Source organism: Ursus americanus, chromosome 28, assembly GCF_024610735.1.
Source record: "Ursus americanus isolate L20-20 chromosome 28, mUrsAme1.1.p, whole genome shotgun sequence".
In the NCBI taxonomy this organism is placed as follows: domain Eukaryota; kingdom Metazoa; phylum Chordata; class Mammalia; order Carnivora; family Ursidae; genus Ursus; species Ursus americanus.
This window is the reverse complement of record NC_142154.1, coordinates 11,243,416-11,269,470: the sequence shown is the minus strand read 5'-3', so window position 1 is coordinate 11,269,470 and position 26,055 is coordinate 11,243,416. Positions and strand designations below refer to the sequence as shown.

The 26,055-nt window shown below is 44.6% G+C and overlaps 1 protein-coding gene across 4 annotated transcripts in view; it reads right to left on the bottom strand.

Annotated features, from left to right (window-relative positions):
- Positions 1-242: 242 nt before the first annotated feature.
- Positions 243-26,055, bottom strand: part of CHD2 (chromodomain helicase DNA binding protein 2) — a 117,838-nt gene continuing 92,025 nt past the window's right edge. For 3 of the 4 annotated variants that reach the window (XM_045813077.2, XM_087856659.1, XM_045813078.2), the window contains 11 exons: positions 24,882-25,020; positions 24,541-24,691; positions 23,283-23,405; positions 21,917-22,045; positions 20,860-21,000; positions 18,980-19,114; positions 15,647-15,825; positions 13,589-13,688; positions 10,959-11,172; positions 5,917-6,160; positions 243-1,769 (listed from right to left, as the gene is read on the bottom strand). In XM_045813077.2, the coding sequence (XP_045669033.1) occupies positions 1,436-1,769; positions 5,917-6,160; positions 10,959-11,172; positions 13,589-13,688; positions 15,647-15,825; positions 18,980-19,114; positions 20,860-21,000; positions 21,917-22,045; positions 23,283-23,405; positions 24,541-24,691; positions 24,882-25,020 (1,889 nt within the window). In that variant the 3' untranslated portion in view covers positions 243-1,435. The remainder of the gene's footprint in view (positions 1,770-5,916; positions 6,161-10,958; positions 11,173-13,588; positions 13,689-15,646; positions 15,826-18,979; positions 19,115-20,859; positions 21,001-21,916; positions 22,046-23,282; positions 23,406-24,540; positions 24,692-24,881; positions 25,021-26,055) is intronic. The other variant, XM_087856660.1, reaches the window with a different exon arrangement.

The following is a 26,055-nucleotide window of genomic DNA, read 5'->3' as shown; positions in this document are numbered from 1 at the left end:
AGGCACAGTGTAGGTTCAAGTCAGTTGTTCCACCTAGAAAGGCCTTTGGACACTCAAACAATACTGGCAAGCGACATTTAAAATGAGTAAAACGGAAGGCCCCGTATCAGAATGACAGGAGCCTGATGAAATGGTGCAACCAACTTGCCTTCCCACTTCTGACTCTGTCGGCGCAGGCCCGTCCTTGGAGGCTTTCTAGTTCGCAAAAACTTTAACTTAGGGTTATACTTTATTTGATCTCATTCTAAAAAAAAAAAAAGAAAAGAAAAACCCAGAGCTCCAGTCTACTGATGTCCTACTAGCCGTGGGAGCCTGTTCCCCACAGGTCCCTGAGCTTCGCCTGTCCACCCGCCACACGGATCAGTGCACGCGTGCTCTGCGCCGTCTACTTCCTCACGCTGTGCAAAGGGAACTAAAGGAACTACAAGGCGGCTGCAGAGGCTGACCGGGCACAAGCCCCCCCTTCCCCAGGAAACCCACGCACCACCTGCACCTGCACCCCCACCTTGGCACCAGCCAGCAGCAAGCTTCCCCCTCCGCCCCCAGCCCTGAACTAACACTTCTCGTCACAGGATCAGAAATCCACCGGGGATTCCGGGTCCCTGGCCACACTGCCCCCACCCTAGCCCCGCTTTCAGCCCACTCCCAACCAAGGAAGACCCACGCCCACGCCAGTGCTGCCCCACTCACAGTACTCAGAAGTCACCCACACGGGCCCCCGCTTCCCAGGCACCAGGGCGAAGGAGGCCCCTTGGGAGACCAAGCCTTTGAAATGTACAGATAGTGTGGGAAAAATTAGTGTTGGTCGGGAAGGGGCCGCTGCGCAAGCTGTTTCTCTCTGTCCCCCTGGGCCACAGGTGTCATGCTGAGGCCCAAGTGTACGGTCTCTCCCAAGAACACGTCTGAGGAGTGCACCTGCTCCCCTTCAAGTCCCAAGAGGCGAGCCCCAAGCCCCCTCCCCGTCAGCAGCATCTGTCACGTCACAGTGAAGCAAATCGTGTGCTGTCCAGCAGGTCCCGGCAGCCTGCACACACACGCTCTGACCCAGCCCACCACGCCCCGGCTCAGGGTGCACGGACCCCGGCAACAAAATACTCGTGACTCTAAGATCCCGTCTTCCTTCACTGGGGAAACACAGCCCACAACGCTGGTACACAAAAGTCACCTCTTCCTCCTAGCACCCATCGCGGTGATAGGCCAGAACCAGGCTGGAATGGGATGGGGTGTCAAAGTGCAGGAGTGGCGACCCAAACCCAACCTGGACCGAGTGAAAGGCCCCCCACTCCTTGAGGTGCTCCTTCCGCCGGTAAGCTGACAGCAGCAGCATGTCCAGAAACTCCACTCACTGGTCTAGATAACTGGCTCCTATTGGATCAGACCAAAAATATCCAGGTGCTTAATGATTCTTGCTCTCCCCTTCTTTCCCAGCTGTCCTTTATGTTTTCCGAACATTCCAGTTATAATCTGGGTTGTTTTTCTGTTCTAGCGATCTCTCCAAAGGAGACCTGTGATCCAGGGGTGACTTGGAATCGTGGGGAGACTTCTGAGAAGGGGGCGAGCGAGGGTCTGAGACTGCAGGGTGCAGGGGGGGCAGGGGCTGTTTATACTCCCCCAATTTGTCTGTGTGGAAAGAGCGGTAATGGTCCGAGGGTCCTTGGCCATGGTAGCCCATAGGGGGGCGGTGGTCAGACATTCGTCGAAAATCCTGCTGGTGGTAATTTTGAGGCCGAAATTCATCGGATCTCCTCCGCTTAGAGTCATGATGGTGCCTGAAATGGAGATGCAAGGATTAGCTGAAAGACCGAACCCATCCCCTTCTTCCTCGTCCACTGGCTCTTCCTCATGCACTCATATTCAAGGACACTTCCAAAGGACTCAGAGTTTGCAAATACTTACATTACTAGGAATCAAAAAAAAAAAAAAAAAAAACCACAAAAGTAATAACAAAGGGCTATTTTATACTTATTGGCAAAACACATCCTATGAAATGACATAAGCCTCAAGTCTGCAATGAAACAAGTACACACTTGAATCACTGGTGGCTTTGTAAAGCTGTACTCCCTTCAGGAAAACTGGCAAGATCTACAAACATTTTCATATTCTTTGACCTGGCCCAGGAGAAAAAGAGCCACAGAAATTATTTGAGAAGTTATTAGTAACAGTAAAAGCCACAATCAACCCAACCAGTCAACAATAAATGAAGGGTTAATTAAATTATTTTAAAAATTGACTCAATGTGAAGAATATTAAAATTTTTAATTAGCACCACAATAAACTGTTTGTTATCCTATTAGAAGAAAATTGGCACAAGTCAACAAAAAGACAAACAATCCAATTCAAAAATGGGCAAAGGACACAAACATTTCTCCAAAGAATATCTACAAATAGCCACCTAAGCACATGAAAAGACGTTCAACATCTTTAACGAACATTAATCATCACGGAAACGCAAATCAAAATCACAGTGAGCTACCCCTGATTCACACCCCCCAGACTGGCCACGTTAAAAACACACACGTACACACACAGAAGGTATGTGTTGGCAAAGATGTGGGAAAATGGAAACTGTCGTATATTGCTAGTAGAGGGGTAAAACGTTTCAGCCACCGTGGAAAACAGGTGGCTTCTAAGAAGTCAAACACAGAACTCCCATATAACTAAACAATTCCCTCCTAGGTATATACCCAAAATAATTGAAAACAGGTATTCAAACGAATACTTTTACACCTGTCTTCGTACAGCACTATTTACAAGAGCCAAAGGTGGAAACAACTGGGAGTGTCCATCAATAAATGGATGGATAAACAATACAGGAGTACTGGAGTATTATTCAGTATTATTCAGCCACGAAAACAAAGTACCAGCACATGCTACAGTGTGGATGAGACTCAAACTGACACTATGTGTTCAAAGAAGCCAGTCCCAAAAGGCCACATCATGTATGATTCCATTTATACAAACTGTCTAAGGGAAGTAAATCCATAAAAACAAAACGCAGGCTGGCGGTGATCAGGAGCCGGGGAGACAGAACAGGGTGACTGCGTAAAGGCTACGGGGTTTTCTTTGGGGTGATCAGTGTTTGGAACTTAAGCTAGTGATGGCAGCACAACATTGTGGATGTGTAAATGTCACTGAACTGTTCACTTTAAAATAGTTAACTTGGGGCGCCTGGGTGGCGCAGTCGTTAAGCGTCTGCCTTCGGCTCAGGGCGTGATCCCGGCGTTCTGGGATCGAGCCCCCATCAGGCTCCTCCGCTAGGAGCCCGCTTCTTCCTCTCCCACTCCCCCTGCTTGTGTTCCCTCTCTCGCTGGCTGTCTCTATCTCTGTCAAATAAATAAATAAAATCTTTAAAAAAAAATAAAAATAAAAATAAATAAAATAGTTAACTTATATTATGTGAATTTCCCCTTATTAAACAAGAGAGAGGAGAGAGGACACAAAATGTATAGAACAATGGTTCTCAAGACACCAGATGTCAGGTAACAAAGAACAGTGACTCCCTGAGGGATGGAAAGCGAATGAGATGAAGCTGGTAATAAACCCCCTCAGTGCCTTGAGACAGTTTCCAGTCCTCAGCGCAGGGAACAGTTTCCAGTCCTCAACTCAGACTTCAGAGTTGAGTGGCGGAGGCAGAACCAAGGCAGCCGGAGTTCGGAGGATGGAATGCAGAAGAGAAGTCTGCACACAGAAAGTAGCTCAAAGACCTGCAAAGGGTTCCCCTTGGGGATTCAATGAACAGTGTTCAGGGTGTGCACGTGAAGAAACTACCCAAGGCCAGGAAATAACCACCCCCAAAGTTAGAGGTGCAAGTGCCCTGTTCTCACCAGCTATACCGAAAAACCTCAAGCTTCAAGGGACACCAGTAGAGTACAATGAAGCGTTCTTGCCTCAGTGGTGGCAACACGCAGCCCTTGCCAGAGCACTGCTCCCATTCTGCCCAAAGAATCTTAACAGCAAGACCTGAAAGGATCGGACTGTTTGCCAGTAACCAGTGTCTCACAACAAAGCTCCAGAATATTTATAGGAACACAAAATATCCAGCACTCAGTGAGGCAGCTAATCAAAAATTACTAGGCATAGAGAAAACCAGGAAACTAAGACCATAATGAGGAAATAAGCTATTCAACTGAAACTAACCCAAATGATGGAATTAGCCAACAAGGATATAAAAACTATTTATAAGCTGTATTCCAGATTTCAAAAGGTTAGAGAAAGATTTAAAATGGGGGGGAGGAAAAAAAAGCCCAAATACAACTTCTAGAAATAGAACTCCAATGTGTGAAATGCAAAATATATTGGAAGGGCCTCAAGGCAGGTTAGACATTGAAAAATAAATCTCAGTGAACTTGTAGACAGTGATAGAAACTATCCAAAGGAGACAGAGAGAAAACAAAATTTAAAAAAATAAACAGAGCATCAGTGAGCTGGGAGACCAACACAAACAGCCTAATTATAGGTGTAATTAGAATCTCCAAAGGAGGTGAGAGGGAGGACAGAAGAAATAACGGTAAAAAAAAATTCCTAATTTGATAAGAAAGAGAAACGCACAGATCCAAGAAGCTCAACACTTTCCAAGCACAACAAAATGAAGAAAAATACACCGAGTTCCACTATAATCAAACTGCTTAAGACTAGTAATAAAGGAAAAAACACACATTATATAAAGAGAAACTAAGATAAAGATGCAGATTTTTTCATCAGAAACAGTTCACGCTGACAGAAGAACATCATCTTTTAAGTGCTGAAAGTGTTCATCTAAAATTTATACCCAGCAAAGGTATCTTTCATACACGAAGAGAAACTAAAGACTTTCTCAGGCACGGAAATGCTGAAAGAATCTGTCACCAGCAGACCCATACTAAAATGGAAGTTCTTCAGGCAGGAAAAAAAGTGATACTGAATGGAAATACAGACCTAGACAAAGACGTACAGGGCAGATGCCCACTGGAGCCTGACGAGACGAGACCATAGGGAAGGGTGGGGGGTGAGGGGGACAGAGACCCCTCTAAAGGAGACAGCTGCTGCCTGGCTACAGCGCTGTGCTAACGTGTTATCAGATCCTCCAAAATAAAAGGAGACATTTATACAAAACTTCCAAATTTAAATGCAAGTCCAAACAAAGCATGTTGTTAGCCTGATGAAAACCAAAGCTGCTGTGAGGTTAACACAGAGTCAAGTCTAAAATTAGGAAGAATAAGAAAACCTCCTCAGCCCTTGCTGTGTTGCTACCTCTCACAGGCTACAGTCCTGTGCACGACGCTACGACTTCCCAAGCCCTCCACCCTAACTGCGGGCTCGCGGCAGACGAGGACCACAGGCTGGGGCCCATCTCAGGAGCCGGCCGCCTCGTGTATCTGAGAGCCTGCACCAAGCTAACAATCTGGATGCAGACTCTAATATTTTAAGGCTACCTCTTCTCTATGTTTCCTCAGAGGAAGGCAGAAAACTCTTCCCATATAAGCGGAATGATGAACTCCCTATGACCCAAAGAATACAACTTAAGACCTGTAACTTGGCATCAACCCCTTACTAGCCCAAGTGTTCATCTTCCGGGCTCCCCTCTCTGGGTGCCAACTCCTGCCCTGGGCCGGTGATACCTATGCCATTTCTCTCTGCTTGGCAGGCTCTCCAGGGCGCAAAGCCAAGGAGAATTAGCAACCTCTATTCTTCCTCAGCCCCCGGGAAAAAATACTCAAAGACCTCTACTTTCAACCATCCACTCAGCACACGGTGTCAGCTGCCTACACCGGGATTCCTCCCCAACACCCTGAGGATGCCCTGACGGCAAAAACATCAGCTCAGACTAGGGACCATGCCTGGCACAGGATGAAAGGTTCAATGAACATTTAGTAAGTACGTGAATGTGTATGTCACTTGTCTCAGTCAGCGCTTGGTGTCTCAGGACCTTCGACCTACCTGTCATAGTAATCTCTGTGTCCCCTGTGGTCTCGGTCACTGCTGTACTGGTCGTAAGGTCTCTTTCTGGACAGGCTGTTGGGTCTGTAGCTCCCAGAACGGTGGGCGTCCATGTGTCGCCGGTCCCCGTAATGGTGGTCCTTATACCAGTGCTGCTCGTACTGGTGGTGCCTGTCACTGCCCCACGGAGGGTTGTTGCCACCACCATAGTTGAACTTCCTTTCCCTCTGCCAGTCTCCTCGATCTGCAGGACAAGAAAGAACACTTTCACGACTGCAACAAATGGCTGAATTTCACTGAAGTTTAAACTCAAAGGCTGGCACGCGTTAGAGAAACAGACATTAAATTTCCTCCTTCATAGCCTTTTTCCTGCTGGTAAACATACCAGTAGTGAGTCCCAACATTCTCTCCCTCAAATTTTAAGACAAAAGAAAATTCATGGCCTTTCTCTTGGGAAATCCTAAGAACTATGTATGGCTTTTTATTTTCCAAGCCTTTTTACCTTCCAATCTAATCTCGGCAGACCCTTAAAATGAGATTTCACTCAAAAAAACAAAACCAAACATTCAAAAAACAGAACCTGCTGGGTTTCACAGCCGCGAGCTAGTATCTGCTGTTTACGTGGCGAAAGTTTATTCCCCTGCTAGTACCGTAAGCTGTGCCTGGTCTCTGAAAGTATTTCCAGATCCTACATACTGATTCTATTACTCCCTCCCAGCCCACACCGCAGAGCTGAACCTCCTGCTGTAACAAGTAATTCCTCTAACTCTGGACCTGGATCGTGTGCTACCTCGCAAGGACAGGGCCAAACGGAAATGTTTTGCTTCTTCAGCTTCCTTTCCCCTGAGAAGCATCACACTTATTTGACTCAGAAAAGGTAGTGAACACACACAAGTGTAGGAATGCAGGCTACAGTGGATTCAGGTGCGACCCCAAAATATATGTCCACTCAGAACCTGTAAGTGTGACTTGACTTGGAAATAGGGTCTTTGCGGATGTAATTGAGGATTTCGGGATGAGATCATCTTGGATTTAGACTGGGCCCTCGAGCCAAGATACTCTTCTGAGAGGATGGCAGAGGGAGGTCTGAGATAGAGAGACACAGGGAAGAAGGCCATGCAGCGATGGGGACAGAGACGGGGACGATACAGCCACCAGTCAAGGAGCACGGAGGACTGCTGGCAGGCACGACACCAGGTGAAAGGCTGGGAACAGATCCTCCCTCAGGTCTCCCAGGAAGAAACAACCCGACTGACACCCTGACTTCGGACTTCTGGCCTCCAGAAGCGTGAAGAACACATTTCTGTTGTTCTAAGCCACCCAGTCTGTGGTCCTTCGTTACGGGCAGCCTTAGGCTTAGCCAGAGAGAACCATGTGGCCTCACGAGAAATCCGTTCTATCTACAACTACGCTAACACCAAACACAAGCCACCAGATAGATGTCTCTACTCATTTTGCTGGTCTTCTAAGCATTTTTGTACCGAGCCAAAGAATAACCCGTGCAGCTTAGAATCTGACACCATTAAAGTAACATACAGTCCACCAGTAGCTTCACGTCACTGCTGGTCCAGGGTGGGTCAGGCCAGAGGACCAACAAGTAAAACGCGGACTATTCAGCCTAATAACTTAATGGACAACAAAAAAGAGACACCTTCACAACATGAAAACAAATCACTTGAAGACGGCTTCAAACCAAATGGAAAGTAATATTTCAAACAGGCTGTCAGTGTCTGCGGTATAGTGGAGATGCTTACAACTCGAGCCAAGCCATTTATTTCCACAGAAACCAAACAGTGCTTTTCTTTCTTCCTGAACCGCCATGAGGCAGGTCGCTGGTTAGGAAGTACTGAGCTATTTATTAAGGAGATGGGTGAAGAATCCAAGGCTTAAATAAAAGACCACAGTGAGCAGACTAAGAAGAGTTCTTTCAAAGCATCAGAATATAAAATCAGTGACGTCACACGAACAACACAAAATCAGTCTGAGCCCAGGAAGAAGTCAGGACAAGTAATACAACTAGATCTACAAGCATGGAAACACTGCCCAATCATCCTGTGCAGTAATTACCTTTTTCCTCCTCAATCAAACAGGGATCAATTAATTCTGAACTACTTAGATTTTTAAGACTAGAAGACACGCACTTCTGCTTCCAGGTAGTTTAGAGCAGCTTGCAGCAGAAATACACTCCGCCAAGAACAGTAAGAAAGGCCAGGTAGACAAAAATTACCTGTCTGAAGATATCAAAGAGCAGCCAGAGCCATCAGGACTAGAAAGAATAAGACTCAAAGAGCAGAAAAGCTCACAGAGGTTAGAGGCGACTGCCGTAGCCACTGCAGGCAAGGGGCTGTGATTCTGAGCGCAAGTGACAGGCTGAATATCTGAGCTGCTCCCAGCACAGGACCAGAGACACCAGGAGAGCCTTTGGAGGTCCTTCTAGGCTAGAGGGGCATGGCAGAGCCGAGGGGCTCAAACGCACAACCTGCCTTCCCTTAGGATATGTGCTGAAGGGCAGGGAGCAGAAGGCTAAAAACCTAAACTGGAGTGCTCGAAGAGCAGGGCAGTCTGGGGTGGTCTAAGGGTGCTGAGAAAACCAAGCCTGGAGTTTCGGGCACGCAGGAGAGGAGGGGCAGAGAATGCTACTACAGGCCCTCCGCTGAGCACTCTGAAGAGCTAAGTCCCAGGAACAGGGGGACCAGAGGAAGACGACATCAGAATGATCACCTCACAGTCCATGTGCCCAGGGAAGGAAAGAATGAATCCTCTCCGGGGAAAGCACATCATCTGGAGCTTGCAGAATTTCTAAAACATAGGTTCCCCCCATATATTATTTTTTAAAGATTTTATTTTTTTATTTGTGAGAGCGTGACAGAGCAAGAGAGAGCACAAACGGGGGGAGGGGTAAAAGGAGAGGGGCTCAATCCCAGGACCCTGAGATCATGACCTGAGCCGAAGGCAGATGCTTAAGCAACAGCCATCCAAGCATGCCGTAGGATCCCCCATTTAATCAAAAATAACTAGGCATGGCGAAAGACAGGACTGTAGGACTGAAAACCAAGAGAAATAAAACATACAACAGAAACTGATGCATAATAATTCAGATACTGGAGTTTGCAGGTTAAGATTTTTTAATAAATATAATTCATAAGTTCAAAAAAAGAGAAAAACCAAGAATTTTCCCAGAAGACCGAAATGTATTTTTCAAAAGAATCAAATGGAAATCCTAAAACTGAAGTTTAGAAATATACACTTCATTCTCATTATTATGGAATACGTGACCCCTTGTAAAATCCTACACTCTGACTTCTATGTATTCTCTATACTTTTAGCTTTGATTCTGTATGCTTTTTTCCCGTTCTTCTTACTTGTATCTTTAAAATCTATGCTCAGTATAACCAGTGAAGCAACAGAGAAATTATTAACTTCCTGCAATCAGCCCTCCATTCTCCCAGCATCCTGAAGTCACTGGTACTGGGTGTGTTTTCACATCTTTCTCTATGTTTATTCAAACATATACTATGGAAAAGTTTGGTGGTTCCTCAAAAAATTAAATCAGAATTACCATATAACCCAGCAATTCCACTGCCAGGTATATACCCAAAGAGTTGAAAACAGGTCCTCAAGTAAGTATTACACAGACTTTTCACAGCAACACTATTCACGACAGCCAAAAAGTAGAAACAACCCAAATGTCCATCAACCGACGAATAGACACTGCGGCCTGTGTCCACACAATTCAGCCACAAAAAGGAATGAAGTCCTAACACACGTTACAACGTAGATACACCTTGAAAACAGGTGGCCAAGTGAAAGAAACCAGACACGTACAGTGTGACTCCATTAACAGGCACTGTCCCCAACACATGAATCCAGACAGACAGAATACACACCAGGGGCTGCAGGCAGGGGATGGGGAGAAACTGCCGCACAGATGTGGGATTTCCATGCGGGCTGATGGAAATGTTTTGTGATTAAGATAGAAGTGGCGGTGACACACAACACTGTGAATGTACTAAATGCCACTAAACTGGATATTTAAAATGGTAAAGTCTGGGGCGCCTGGGTGGCTCAGTCGGTTAAGCCTGGGCCGTCCACCTGGGTCATGATCCTAAGGTCCTGGGATTGAGCCCCGTGTTGGGCTCCCTGCTCAGCAGGGAGAGTCTGCTTCTCCCTCTGCCTCTGACCACCCCACCCCTGCTCCAGCTTGCTCTCTCTCATGCTCTCTCTCATACTTTCTCTCAAATAACATAAAATAAAAAAAATAAAATGGTAAAGTTGATGTTATATGAATGTTACCTTAATAAATCTAAACAGATGTATAGATTTTGTTGTTGTTGCTGCTTCTCTCCCATTTTTTTAATCTCTAAAGCCAACTTATTCTTTTTAATAACTGGTAATAATACACAGCGCACCAATGTCCTACTATTCATCTCATGATTCTCCTGTTAATAGATATCCAAGTTATTTCCAGCTTTTTGCCATTCTAAGACTGGAATGGCATCCTTGTACAAACCCCCAAAAAAGGCTTATGTATTTAGATATTTCAGATTAATTTCTGGAAACATTGTAGCAATTTACACTCTTAGCAATTACTGTGTATCCCACCCTTTTAATTTTTGTTGATCAGAATGGGCAAAAAAAATTGGTCAGTTTCTGTTGCCTTAATTTACATTTCCCTAAGAGCAGTGCTGGTCACCCTGCCATACTGGCCACTTGAATTTCCTCTTCTGTATGAATTTTCTATTCCTAACCTCTGCCCATTTTTCTATTTGGTTATTCTTTTGTTGTCAATTTACATGGGCTCTTTCAGTATTAGCAGTTTTAACCATTTCACCATCCTGTATAATGTAAATTGCTCCTCTCAGCCTATACTTGTATATGGTGGCCACGCTCTTCTTCAAGCTGGAGTAACGAACAGCCTTTTGGATATTTACTTCATCCTCTGTCTCACAGAGACAGAGGACAATGAAGTCCTGAAGGAGAACAGAACACAGGGAAAATGATTCTTTTGGCATCTCCTTTTAAAACTCCATTTAATGACCCACCTGCATTACTAAAATGTCTCTTGTTGGGGTGATTATAGTTATCTCGTGGGTGTCCGTGCATCTGTGGGCCATGGGAGGCCGGCAAGTGAGGCTTCTGAGGGTGAAGGTTGTGCGGGGTGTGGGACTGAGATATCAGGGAGTCCCGGCTGGAACCCGAAGCCTCTGGTCGAAACGGCTTCTTACCACTAATCACATCATCTTTCTTCTTTTGCTCCTGAGAATAAAAAGAAACCACAGCATCTTAAGCCCCAGGCAGAATTCCCAAGAACAGTATAAAGATCACCACCTCTAAGTATTCCCCTCTTGGCCTCCAACCTGCCATCTACTACAGTCTTCTAAAACATGTTCAGAAATCCCCTCGATGGGATGCCTGGGTGCTCAGCCGTTAAGCGGTTGCCTTCAGGTCAGGTCATGATCCCAGCGTTCTGGGATCAAGCCCCGCATTAGGCTCCCTACTCGGTGGAAAGCCTGCTTCTCCCTCTCACACTCCCATTGCTTGTGTTCCCTCTCTCGCTGTCTCTGTCAAATAAATAAATAAAATCTTTAAAATAAAAACAAAGAAAGAAATTCCCCCGAGCCCCCACAGCACGCCAAGCACGCCAGCCTCTCAGAGCCGCACCTGCTGCTCTGACAAGAAAGTCACCCTCCGGGGCACCTGGGTGGCACAGCGGTTAAGCGTCTGCCTTCGGCTCAGGGCGTGATCCCAGCGTTATGGGATCGAGCCCCACATCAGGCTCCTCCATTATGAGCCTGCTTCTTCCTCTCCCACTCCCCCTGCTTGTGTTCCCTCTCTTGCTGGCTGTCTCTATCTCTGTCAAAAAAATAAATAAAATCTTTAAAAAAAAAAAAAGAAAGTCACCCTCCGCTACCCTCCGCCGGAAGTCCTGTGAGCACGGACCACGGACTGCTGGGTGCCACCACACAGAGCATCTGCAGGACAGACGCCCAGGCTGTCCACATTCTCAGAGATTCAGCTTGGACCACGTACAACTAGGACCACCAACATTCCTAGACCAATTAGAACGAACAAGCCCTGACTGGCCCAGGGGGCACCAGTTCCTACGCCAAGGTCATCAAGCTGAACATCTAAATGTTTACTTCTTCACCACACAAGTAAACTGTGATGTAAAAATAGAACAAAAAACAATAAGAAAAAAACAAGATATGTAAAGTGACTTAAAATCTTACCATCAAGGGAATTAATGTCTGTAATGTGGTCTGTGTCTTTCTAGGCTTGTGCATATTTTTTTTTTAACAAAGATACTATTTGGTATTCCTCTTTCACTTAATGTACTGTGAACATCTTCTCATGTAAACGCTTATTTGCACAATTTTATTATGGCTGAATGCTACTCCCCAGTATGGATATATCATGACCTATTTAATCTCTTCCTTCCTGTTGGCCATTTAAGTCATTTCCACTGTAAACATGTTTAAATCCTTAATCATCTCATTAAATTCTCAGAAGCAGAACTATTTTAGTCTTTTAACAAATCTGACTGAACTGTCCTTCAGCACGGCTGTGGCAGTGGGCACCCCCAGCAGCAGGACCGCTACTTCGACTCAACAACGCTCACTTTGGGTACTTAGATGAATGTGGCCCTTTATCATCATGTGTCTGACCTCATCGTGTGTAACTGCCACTTCCCCTCCTGGGGCTTTTCCTATCCTCTCAGACTTTTACAACGCTTAAAATTTACATTAACGTGCAGTGATGTTATTTCTGTATGTTACTGCTATATCATACTCTTCCACGTAAAATTAAAAGTACTTGAGATACGACTCTACGGTCCCACACGACGCTAAGCACAGTGCACGCAACGAGTACTTCTGAGCACCCGCCCCGTGCCCAGCACAACTCCAGGCCCGGAGGACAGAGCAGAGAAGGAAAGACGCACGTCTCTGCCTTCACGGAGCTGACATGTTGGTGGCGGAGGTGCTGAATGTCCACAGATGGGCCCTACGTGGCTGAGCTGGGTAAGGCCCACACAGCAAGTCAGCAGATCTGAAAACGGGCACGCCGCCATAGGAAACACGGCCCCTGAGTCATCAGCGAAGTCACTTATGTGCCCATCCCCCATGCCAGAGAAGGGAAGGAACTTCTGGGCACCTTCTCGTGTTTGCTCCTTTACGTGAGCAGTTGGGACGCTACGTACGAAAGCTGGAAGGACACCAAGTATACATGGCCCAGAAAAGAAGAGAAAAAGTATTTTCTGCCCACTACCCTGTTACTTATCAGGAGCCGCGTTTATAAGCTACCACAAGACTGGTGAATAAATGATTCCAGGACATAGGAACACAGGGTAAGAACTCCTTGTCAGAATTTTAATATGCTTTGGTTCTAATACACTGGCTATTTCGCCCATCAAGTCTGTTACTTTCAGTACTAGGGGAGCAAGCCGAGAGACTGCAGAGCTAACGTGGCCTTTAGAGCGCACTGTGGGGGACAGGCAGGGCCGTGCTGGGCACCGCCACCTCCACCTGTAGTGAGGCAGAGAACCAAGGACCCTTCCAGCACCAACAAGAGCATCCCATGACCATCTCCCCAGGGAAAAACAGTTATTAAGGAATTTTTCTGTGGAATCGGTTTTTCTCTGTTTGTATAAATTAGGATTGAGTTTGTATTTTACCTCCTCTTCTTGAGACCTTTTCTTATGAGCCATCTTGTATAACTTATGCAATTTTCGAGCATCAAATTCTGTAAACTTGGAAACAAAAATCCATAGATTCCTAAAAAAAAAAAATCAATAGTTCTAAGTAAATTATAGAATTCTTTAAATGAATTTTTGTTCCCTTTATGGATGGCAAGCTACTGAATTCTGCTAGGGATACTCTCCCAAGTGTAGAAATTAAATAACAGAAACATTCTTCCAGGTCTGTGCTTCACTAACACATCTTTAGACGCCAGTGTCAACACAGTCTGACCGAGGGGTCTGGAGAGGAGGCTTCTGTCTCCTGGCTAAAATCCCTTAATTCACTGGCACCCAGGAAAGTCCTGAAGTCTTCCTCCACATTCCACACCTCTGGAATCAGCCACACAACCCATCATTACCACCATCCTCCCAGTTGGGACCTACATGCATCCGGGCATCCCCATGTTGCGGCCCCTTCTTCCTTCCCAGCTGTCACCACCACCGCCTCTCGCTTCTTCCTTCTAACTCCGAGCAGCACCGCCCTACGATGCCACTGCCCTCACCCTAGCAAGGCATTACCGTGGATGGCAGAGTGACTGACAACATGGGCGCCTAGAACGAGGAGGCAGCAGTACTCGCAGGGAGCTGGAAAAGAAGTCTCACCTCCTTCCACGCTTTGTCGAGAACAGTTTGACCACGTCATGCCACCCACAGAAACAAGACTGACTCCCAAAGTAGTAAACCTGCTGCATCCCTTTCTTTTTAAGATCTTCCAGAATGGGGTTCAGTGGTCTTAACAAACTGCCTTTAAACCCTAAAAACCTCCCAGCGCCCCTCACCAGCCTACTTGCAAGCCTGTGCCAAAGCCTGAAGACTGTCCCCTAAGCAGGTCTGCCCTGCTCTTCCATCTCAGTTCAAGTTCACCTGCCTGTCTCTCCGAAGAACATCCTCCCCAACTGCTCTTCCACAGGCCCCTCCTCCTCCTCAGACACCTGCCACACCCGGTCTTGCAGTGATCACGTCAGGATGGACAGTGTCTCTGGAATGGGCAAGGACCTTCTTACGAACGACTGCTAGCCAGGCCTACAGTGCCTGGCACACTTCAACACAGACAGGCCCCGGTGCCCGGCAGGAAGCCTAGCTTCACAGATCTATGTACTAGGATGACCTTTTGTTCTCTTCCAACAGGGATTAACTTGGGTAGAAAAACAGCCTAGTGGCTAGGCGTCAAGACGAAGTCGGTAAGAGTATAAAGGGAAAAAAAATATGATTTTAAAACTTAATTTTTTTAAATAGGTGTGAAGCATGCTATGGAGAGCATCATGACAGAACATTTTCTTAAATCCATTTTTCACTCAAAACCAATCCACTGGGATTGGGCATATTATACCAAGATAATTACATGAACCATGAAGTGCCTAAGTTCAAAGTCACTTTGGATTATGGAAAGAGACTTAATGTTACAATTATCTTTGAGAAAGAAATTCCAGTTGTGTTTTCCTAAGAAATCAAAAGTGAATACATAAATGAATATGTATGAGCCATGATATGCCTTATAAATTAAAGTTCTGGATTAAACTACATTAATACAAATTACTACTAGAGTTTTTCAGTTACCAGAGAGAATGGAAAAATCATAGTTCTGGTGATTTAATCTTTGTTTCACCTCATGTGTTAGTTGAGAACTATTCAAATAGTTATTATATCTATCAACCTGAGGTGGGTGAAGTAGTGAGACTAGATAATTTTTAAGCCTTCTAGGTTTATAGACCAAGTCTTTGTTCTGAGAACAGGCCAGCAAATCCAGTCTCCCTGCTGTTCTCCTATAAAATGATGACATCATCCTACCTATTCAGAAGACTGGTCTCAGTGGAATGGCCTATTGCAGGGAAAGGAAACTGAAGCCTGCGGGTACGTTGCCAATAGATGGTTTTCATCGGAGGGGGGGGGGATGCTCATTAGGTGGCTATGTCCCCTTTTGTAAAACCACCACAGAACCCTCCCCGCACACACACTGTCAAGTCACACTGGCAATCTGAGGCCGAAGTCACTTACCTTCTCCACAGTTTGATGTGCTCCTGGTCTGAGTAGGCTTTAAGGCACTCGGCTATCCGGTCTCCGATTTTCAGCAGGCAGTTTCGGGTGTGCTCTAGCTGTTCCTGCACGTTGAGCCCCTTGTCGGGTTTGTCCAGCTGTTTCAGTGCCTTCTTCACGGGCCTCATCCGCTCTTTGCACTGGAATAGGCCAACACAGTAGAAACATAAAACACTTGCAACAAAGACATCTTGTCTTTGTTCCCTATGCCCTAAATTCCCAGAGAAAACCCAGCCCACCCTCATGCCATGTTATTGCTAGAGGAGGAACCGGTTAAAGCCCAGGGAACAAGTGTAGATGTAAAGTCAGGAAAACCTGAGGTGCAGGTCCCAAAAGCATCTCTTAAGAGTGATGACTTCTATACCTTCCTTTTATTATAGCTCAAAATGCCACTTCCTCGTCTGCAAGAGGGGTGTGATAATGCCTCCTAAGGCCATTATGAAGATAAAATGAGAAGCAAGATTATAGGCCTACCCTAGAAACGTCCCACCACCAGATAAACTATCTAAAACTACAGGATAAAATATTTACAAGTCCTTCGGGCTTACAGGAAACTAAGGAGAAGGCTTGCGGATAAAGATGGTGAGCTGAACCCAACATTTTCTTCCCCTGCCCAACTTCACTGAACAACAGTAAAGGGAGTGTTTCAGAAAGAGGTAAGCCCACAAAGACAAGGGAAAATGAAAGAGAAAACAAGAGCAACAAAATACTGGCAGCAAGGGAAATGACTTAAGAGACTTGAGATGAGAACCAACTTGGTTTACACTCCCCCGAAGGGGAGCTAATACCTCTGAAATAGGAGAGAGTTAAAACTAAGGAGTGGTTTTTTTCAACAATGCTTAGAAGTAACAAACACCCAGATTCACAAGAGACACCCACATTTCCGACTCTGCCCAGTAAAGGGACAGAGGTTATTCTCTGGAGAGGATAAAGGAGAGGGCTCTCAACTGGGCTACGCACTGAAACAGGAGCGTACGAGCACACGCACCCATCAGAGGAGCCAGCGCCTGGCACTGCCCCCCCCAGATTCCAGAACGAAGAGAGCCAGGCCTTCACCCTCCAGTCAGGAGACTGGAGGGTCCTTGCCCACAAACTGACCATCTAAGAGGAGGCTACCAATGCAAGTCTCCCAGTGAAGCAGCCCAGCCACACCGCCAGACAGTGAACACTGGAAGTCGACCAAGCCCCACCCACATGCTCAGAGCTTCCGGTCGGAGGGTTAGGCCCCTACCCCCCAAATGTGTGTGTGGACTACCAATGATTACAAGTCATCTGAAAAAACATCTAACATGAATGATGAAAAACAAGTTAAAGGGAAGTATAAAAAAAATTCAGAGAACCATGGGCAGGGGGGAAGACCTTAGAAGTAAAACATGACGAGAGAAGTTTGCTTAAAAGCTTAAAATAATTATGGGATCGAGCCCCACATCGGGCTCCTCCGCTATGAGCCTGCTTCTTCCTCTCCCACTCCCCCTGCTTGTGTTCCCTCTCTCGCTGGCTGTCTCTATCTCTGTCGAATAAATAAACAAAATCTTTAATAAAAAAAAAAAAGCTTAAAATAAATATTCATGTGAGATAAAGTGCAGGGGATCTCCTAGAAAGTAGAATTTAAAAAGCAGAAATGGAAAAAAGGTAGTAGTATCAGGGACAACTCCCAGAGTCCAGTTTCCCAAAACAAAAAGTCCTGTAAAGATAAAACTAAGAATTAGGAGGAAATCACCATAAAATAATTCAAGGAAACTTCTCAGACCCACAGGGTATGAGGTACCTCAACCACGAGGTATCTGGTACAACTACAAAGGCACATGAGCACGAAATTTCAGAACAAAGAAAACCCTACCAGCGTCTATCATGCTGTGGTAATTCCATCTATTTACTTTTCAGAGTTATACCTCAATTTTCAAAAAGGACACAAAATAAAAAGATGTACCACAACCTGGAAGGTGTCCAGGATGACTGTAATGGCTAAGACAGCAATATCATGAATGTGTAAAGGATTGCTATAGAAAAGGTAAGAACAAATTACCCCAAAACAGGCAAAGGATACAAAAGACAATCCGCTGGAAACCTGAATGCCTCACACATACAAAAACAAGTGCTGAACTACACCACTGATCAGTATTTCATACCCGTCAGATTGGCAAAAATTAAGAAGTCAGAAATGACCAAATGTTTCTGAGACTGGGAAGCAATCGGAATTCCAATTCCCTGCTAGGAGTACGTAAATCTCCACAATAGCTTGGGAGGGGTAACTCAACAGTACCTAGGGAAGCGGTCGATGTGCGTGTCCCAGGAAAGACCCAGAGCTCTGCACAAGCCACACACTACTCTACAGAAGTGCTTACCCGTGTGTAAATGAAAATATTTACAAGAATTTTGCTGCCATCTATTTTTGGTAATAAACCTTTGGAAAACCCCAAGGTTCATCTACAGGAGAAACAATGAACTGTGGAAGTCATGATATAAAATAATATGAAAGGTTTTTTGTTTTGTTTTGTTTTTTGTTTTAAAGTAAGCTCTATGCCCAGTGTGAGGCTTCAACTCACAACCCTGAGATGAAGTGAGCCAGCCAGGCGCCCCTGAAACAGTTTAAGTGACCAATGTGGATAAACCTCAAAAATAGAGATGCTGTGGGAGGAAAATCAAGTTACAGGATATACACAGTGTGGCATTTTTATGAAATTTTTAAACATGGAAAGCAACATCATGTGCTGTGTATGGACACAGGGAGGCTGTGCAGAAGGGTTCAAAACCCAGGCGCTCGTGCCAAACTATCTGGGTCAAATCTTTGCCCCACATCTTAACTATGTTAACACGTAACTTCTGTGACTCTCTTCATTTTTTCTTTTAAGATTTTATTTTTATTTACTTATTTTTTGAGAGAGAGAGCTCGTGAGTGGGGAGCTGGGGGAGAAGGGCCGGGAGAGAGAGAACCTTACGCCAACTCCCAGCTGAGCAGGGAACCCGACTCAGGGCTCGATCTCTCAACCCTGAGATCACGACCTGAGCCAAAACCAAGAGTCTGAAGCCTAACCAACTCAGCCCCCCACATCCTTTCTGACTGGGAGCACAAGACAGGAAATCGATTCTCCAAACTTCTTACTAGAGAGTAAGAAAATCTCTTCCGGCCTGCCTATTTCAGAGCAAAAGGTCTTCACATAGTAGAAGCAATGTGTTCCAAGGTAACATAGTAATGCTCGGGCCAGCTGAGGCTGCGTGGCTGGACCTGGGGAAGGCAGAGCCACCGCAACCACTGTGGCCGCACATGCCAGCATCCTCAATTTCGAGACTTACTATGCTGAACGTCTCCTGGTCCAGATCATCATCCTCATCCTCTCCAATGGGGACAGGTTCACTTCCTGCTGTAATATGGACAGGACCCTGAGATCGCTTTGATTTACTTGAAGATTTGGCATCACCACCTTTAGGCTTTTAAAAAAAGAGTTACAAGGAATCATTGTCATTTGTGCAATTCTGCCTTGCAAGCTGGACATCTCACCGCCGTCACGTCACTCCAGAGGGTAGACATGACAGGCTTGGTTTACAAAAAAGGTAAAATAAAGTCTCCTGAAACATCATGTAGTCAAACCTACATGATAAACGATGTACGAATTAATCATACATCATTTTCCGTTTCTGTCTCCAAACACACCCAATTATAACTTCAGCTTCAGGACAACACTGTTTTGGCTTCTATTCCCTCATCCATAAAATACACAAGAACATCATCAACAGTAGAGATTATAAATTGGCAGAGGTCTTGTACAGTATCATGTAGCAACTTTTATTAACAGCTTATAATCATACACTTCGACCTAGGAATCTGTATTAACTACAGTGCTGTAAGTGACTGAAATGTACATAAATCCACACGGATAAATCTCATTTATCCATGAAAGGATGCAGAAGGATGGAGATACATACGTGTATAATGACTTCATACATGAACATTTAAAAAAATAATACTATGCTTTGCTTACGATTATATAATAAATAGTAAAAGTATAAAAACATGGATAGGAAGGTTTCAAACCATGGGTGGAAAAAAGATGGAGGCAGAGTAATGAAGTCAGGAAAGAGGAACTGGGGGGGGGGGGGCTTCAACAGTATTGGTAAAATGTGCACAAAACACGAAATACACCAGCCCAATAAAAGGCACTTAGAGTAAACGTGAAAAAATGTTGGCCACAATTCTATCTTGGGTGGTGGGTGAGTGGATGTTTGGTAAATGGCTCCCTGTGCTTTTATATTGGAAATATTTCACTTAAAAAACAAGTATCTTTCTGTGGGAGCAGAAATGCAAAGGTGTCTGCCACAGCAGGTTTCCTAACATAGAAATTTGAAAGTGATTTCAATATGGGAAATCTACATTACTTCAAAGGTGTTATAATCAAATAGAATCTTCTTTATTCAAAGTGATTTTAACACTTATTTATTCCTTGGGAAAGTCATTTCTGATGACCCGCTTCAGGGGGAACTAAGGGCTACCCAGAGTCTGATGTGATCTTCATTTTGTACTTGTACTTACACGTATAAGACAAAAACTCCAAAGATCAAGAAATTTACTAGAGATGATCACTGGATGGTGGAATTATAGCAGTTACTTGTTTGTATGTTTTAATGATGAAGGGTTAATTGCAAAATAATTTCATCAGAAGCCAGCAAGCATACGTGCAACATTCTACCAGAAATCTGTGGTTTGGAATTAACCTCACAAAAGTCCCAAAGTGAAGACTGCAGGGCTTTTCATCCATTTCTACTCGCAAAGCTTCTCTTGATTATTTGGGTTAACTCCTAAACTTTTCAAATATTCAAATTCATCTATAGATTGTACTCTTCTACCATGAATATGAGAACATATTTCACATCATTATCTGTAAATGCAGCTTTCTCTCACCTGTCCTATCTCATCAAAACTTCCCCTCTGAAATAAGTAATAAGAGATCAACTAAAGGCCTTCTGTATTAAAAAAAAAAAAAAAAAATCCTGTAATTGCACGTTCCCCTCTCTGTAAGAAGAGGTGCAGGCATCCCTGTGACAGCCCCATCCTTCCTTCTTGGATGTACCCTTAAAGAGACAATTATTTCAGGGCACTCAAGCCCCATTCTCTGTCTAAATCCTAGAAGAAATTTCCGAGGCTATGGGTATCTCAGTAAGCAGAAGGACACTGATACCTTCTCTTTCTTATCTTTTGACTTCTTCCTTTCCTTGTCCCCTTCTTTGTCTTTCCTAGAACTCATTTGTTTCTCCTTGTTCTCCTTGTTCTCTTTCTTCTTCTGTTTCTTTTTCATTGGACTTTTTTCTAAGCCATCATCCTAGAAAACAAACAGGGCTATGAGCTTTTGCCACAAACTTTAGATCTACTCGTCTACTTCCTGGAGAGAGGAGCACTGTCCACAATGGTTCATCACTGCATCTATACTTAGAAGCTTGTTTTCAAGCACACAGCCCTAAAGCACCCGCTCGCACAGTTCTAAGCTCTCTGGTAACGACCAGGTAAGCCTGCAGCAACAGGTGCTCTGCAACTCACACCCTCTTTGTAATTCTCAGAACACCCCTTCAGCCATAAGCATTTATCATTCCCATTTCACAGATGGAAAAACTGAGGATCAGAGATATTATAAACCTGTCACCTAGTAATTGTCACAGTTGCTACTACTTTTTGAATTCATGCGTGCATGACAAGTTCATGCCAGTTTCTGTCCCCACTGCTGATCCTCTTGGAGCTAATCTCAAAGTACAATCACATTCGAAGGGCAACCACATAAAATCCCATTAAGCTGTCACTCACTGAAACAACACACTGAATGCTACCTATTTTTCACTTTGCTCAAACCAGAGGTCACCAACTGGCAGGCCCTGGGCCAAACCTGACCCATAGATGTGTTTTGTTGGCCCCCACTAAACTGAACTGCAGAGGCACAAGGCCCCTGGGGAGCCATAGTGCCCACCACCACTCCCTACCTTTTTCAACCACAAGGCTGGGTGTCATGGGCCATTTATCATTACACCTGGCATGGTTCCCTTCATTGACTTCCATTACCTATGAAACTGTGACGGCTGGCTTAAATGAACAAATCGTTCTCTCACAGGGTAAGCAGAGACATATATATTCTATTTTCACTTTATTGACTCTGCATATAAACCAAACACATTTTGAATGGTCTTATACCAGCTGGCACAATAAACGTAGCCTAAAAGACAACCCTCAACTGAAATCCAGCCGCATACCTTTACTTCTCCCTCTTCCGACGGATTGTCTGAGTGTCTAGGAGATGAAAACTCAACCCCATGCTCATCTTTCAGCCTGGGTTCTTTGTTTTCTTTCTTTACTCGAGGCTTCCGCTTCTTTAATTTGGCCTGGAAAGGAGAGAAAATGATGATAAAACCACAAACCTCTAAAACATGACCAAGTAACATTAGGGCTCTTCAGAGCAGTAGCAGCCCAGCTGAAACGAGAAAATTCAAAGGCAATTCAAAGAAGCGCAACCAATTTTACCTGGGGGAGAAAAAGGAAACAGTAATGTACTGTACATGTCCTTACACCACCTAAAAGCATCCATATCCTTGAATCTATTGATTCTAATGTTCGGAATTCATGCTTAAGATAGAATTCAAAGAAGGAAAAAGCACGTTTGGGCACAAAGACACAAATAAATTTATGAGACCTAAGAGTAACATTAAAAAATCTAGACATTAGCTCTAAAACTTAAGCCAAGGAAAACATGCTCTCAATCCACTCATATATGATACAGAAATCTAAAACAAGTATAAACATTATCTAATCTGTCCCTCCAGAACCTAACATATAATTCATACTCAATGTGTTATCTAGAGAACGGCACTACTTATGACATTATTACATGAAAAAGGACAAGGTATCAGATTATGGTGGCTTCTTTTCCCTAAAATTCATTTTGTTTATAATACAGGGAAATTAATGCAAACGGCTGAGCTCTAAGAGCACTAGGAACGCGCACCCAACAAGGACTGCTAGTACCAGATGTAACATCTCGGTGATTCCCATCTTTCTAGGCCTGACTCTGAAATGAACAATCGAGAAAATAAAAGGAGATACGGTTCAAATGAGTTCATTAGCAACTTCGCTGGCATTCTGTGCTAAGTAAGGTGGTCATAACTGAAGGCCAGTTTCTGAATTAACTGTGGATTCTAACTATCCATACTTTACCTCTGGGCCCCATCATTACGAGCAGCCCAGGGTCGGCTGTACCAGGTGAACCTGGTGGTATCCGTACGGTAACCACAGCGATGTTCCAAATTCCAAAACTGAGGGTGCAGCATAAAGAAACAGCAACCTGGACCAGTGGCACCGGCAGAGGTGAGGACTATTTTGAGGCAAAACTGGAGGAGAATGGGCTTTTAAGAAAGCTGCCCAGATGTTCAGGCCTATTATCGAAGGAACATTTCTATGATTACCAACTAAACCATCATGACTGGAACCTCAAAAGCAACACTGACTGTGGGAAGGTACCATTCTGCGCAGCGCCCGGAGGGGGCAGGCAGCCCCTCTCCTACTAAGGCTGTGGGGTCGGAGCCTCGACCTTCTGAAGGATGCCCGGCCAGCGGCCGCACTCACCTCCTCCCCGCCCGTCACGGCCCCCTTCTTCTCCAGGCTCTTCCTGAGCAGCTTCAGCAAGTAGTCCGCTCGCGTTTGCAGCTGCTTCCCCTGAGGCTTTTTATCTGTCTCCACAGGCAGAATCTTCAACAGGAAAGGAAGAGAAGCACCCGCCACCACCCATGTCCCGGTTAGTGGATCAGGATACACAGAGACAACAAAGAACTGAGCAGTCCTTTCCCTCCCCAACCACCCAAAGTACAGATAAAGCCTCAGATCCTATCTCATGTCCATGGCTCCCAGTCACTGAGAATCCCTTATGAGCCGTTCTCATTTTTACAAAATGGGATGGAGAAATCCAGCTCTCCCACTGGCTCCTACCTGTGCTGTTAACAGGGTAGAACAACTCAGGTAGGAGGGGCTTGTTGGCTTCATCTGCTAGAGCATCCCAGCCGTCGTGGATTTCCTCCTTCCAGGAGCAGGGAATCCCTGGAGCTAGGTTAAAGCTTCGTTTTAGATTGAAAATGCTTCTTAGAGCATGGCCGGAGAGCACTGAGCTATGCCAGGACAGGATCCGTCCCTGCTACCCCAGCTGGACCTCTCAGGCCAGACTGGATTTGGTCTCAGTGCTTATGGCAGGGTGCTGTCACCCTCTGAGAACATCACACATGGGATGAGCATTGTTCGACGTGCCAGGAAAAGCCCTGCCAGGAGCACAACATGGAGCACATCCTACTAAAATTTGAGCCAGTCAGCTTTCCCTGCTTACAGCTCTGAGCACGGCCTTACTACCTGGTAGCCTGATTTACAACGGATAGGGTGGGAGGCTCGATTTTGTGGGAGAAGTACGGCCAATGTTTAATTACATTACAAAAAATACCAAGGTGTGGCTCCTTGTGAAGAACTGAAACACAATGGCTTCAAATATAATTAATAAACAAGAGGCCAACAATTAAGGCCGAGGAATCCTTGTATTATTGATATCTTACCCTGGTATTTGTTGCAATGAGACTGGATGTGTAAGAATTAGAATTTTAAGATTTCTCCTGTGATTTCCCCAAAATTTCACCTGGCTATTATCTTCATCTAACAGTACCACAGTCCACTAAAGATGGTAATATTCCCCAAAACAAAGAAATCCCAGGAATTTATTACTGTACTAAATTTACGATTTGACCCCCCCACCCCCCCCAGAAAATAGTTGAAAATAAGTTATCGATATAAAAATATTGTATATAACGAATCTTCCGGAAATCTCCAGCATCACAGATTTACTTACTTTGTCAGTTAACTTAAGCTCTGGATCCGTTTTAATTAGCTCCCAGTTTCCATAGCCATGTTCATAAATTCCCAGCAGTAGTCGCGAATCATCCTCCACCCCCCACTCTACATCGAAATGTGCAGCTTTCACTCGACAGGTTAAGCAGTATCTAAAGGGATTTTAAAAACAGGAGGACATGAGAGGAGGGGCCTTTCGAACTTGGAAATGAACGCAAATGAACACGGACAGAGTATCCTGATGCGTTACACACAAGACAATGAAAACACTACACGACACACAACTAGAACTTCAATTCCTTACAGAACCACCACTCACGCATGTTCACTGAACAGACTCACTTTTTTTTTTCTTCAGGGTCCACAGGGATCGATTTATGCAGCATCTCAAACTCTTCCTCATGTTGTATAATGGATTTCACATTAACCTGAACCCCCGATATTTTGATTGTTGGGCCTCTCTTTTTCCCTGGTCCTTTACCTAAAGGATACCAATTTCACATCAGTTAAGTTAGAATTTGCTGGAGTTCCACAGAAAACATTATCAGCAAACCCTGAACGCTTACTCACTCGATAAATATCTCTAGCCTACTGTTAGTTCAGAGATAAAACCTAAAGTCAAAAACATTTCTCAATTAATGTTCATAAAATAATCTCCAAACAATTCAGCTTTTTAAGATTTAGGATTCTTTTTAATCCACTGGTACTTTTAATTCTATTTTAAAGATTTATTTATTTTTTTTTTTTTTAATTGGACAGAGATAGAGACAGCCAGCGAGAGAGGGAACACAAGCAGGGGGAGTGGGAGAGGAAGAAGCAGGCTCATAGCGGAGGAGCCTGATGTGGGGCTCGATCCCACAACGCCGGGATCACGCCCTGAGCCGAAGGCAGACGTTTAACCGCTGTGCCACCCAGGCGCCCCTTAATTCTATTTTAATCTTCCTTTTGTTTTATACTTTGGTTCTAAAATTGAAAGTAAAAAAGATTCTGAAGGATTAATAGTAATACTGAAGTTTTTTCTTTTGCTTTCTAACTAGCCTATTAACAGAGTTCAAGAAAATTCAAGTGTTTTAAAGGTGATTTTCTCTACTAAAAAAATAGGCGATCAGGTTAATACCATTTGACAGGATGAACAAAAGGTGTCATGGAAAGATTTCCTTAGCCCTAGTGCCAAATTAAAATAATCCTAGAATTAAAAATGAAACCCAGTCAACTCCAGCCAGATGTTGGCAAGATGATGGCACAAGATACTGACACTTGTCTGTGAGAGGAAAGATGGCTCAGAGTCTGAAAAAAGATTTTTTAACATTCCAATTGATGAAATGGTGCTATAATCATTCATCAGTATTTAGATATTCTTCTGTAATCCTCTAGAATTCACTTGCAAATGCTATTTCCAACAATTCTGAAGACAGCTGGAACAGAATGTGTGAAAATGGGAAAGGCACTTCTCTAAAAATCAGAAATCTGGGATTTATTCCCAAATCTGCACGAAGTACCCCTTCCTCCCTTCTCT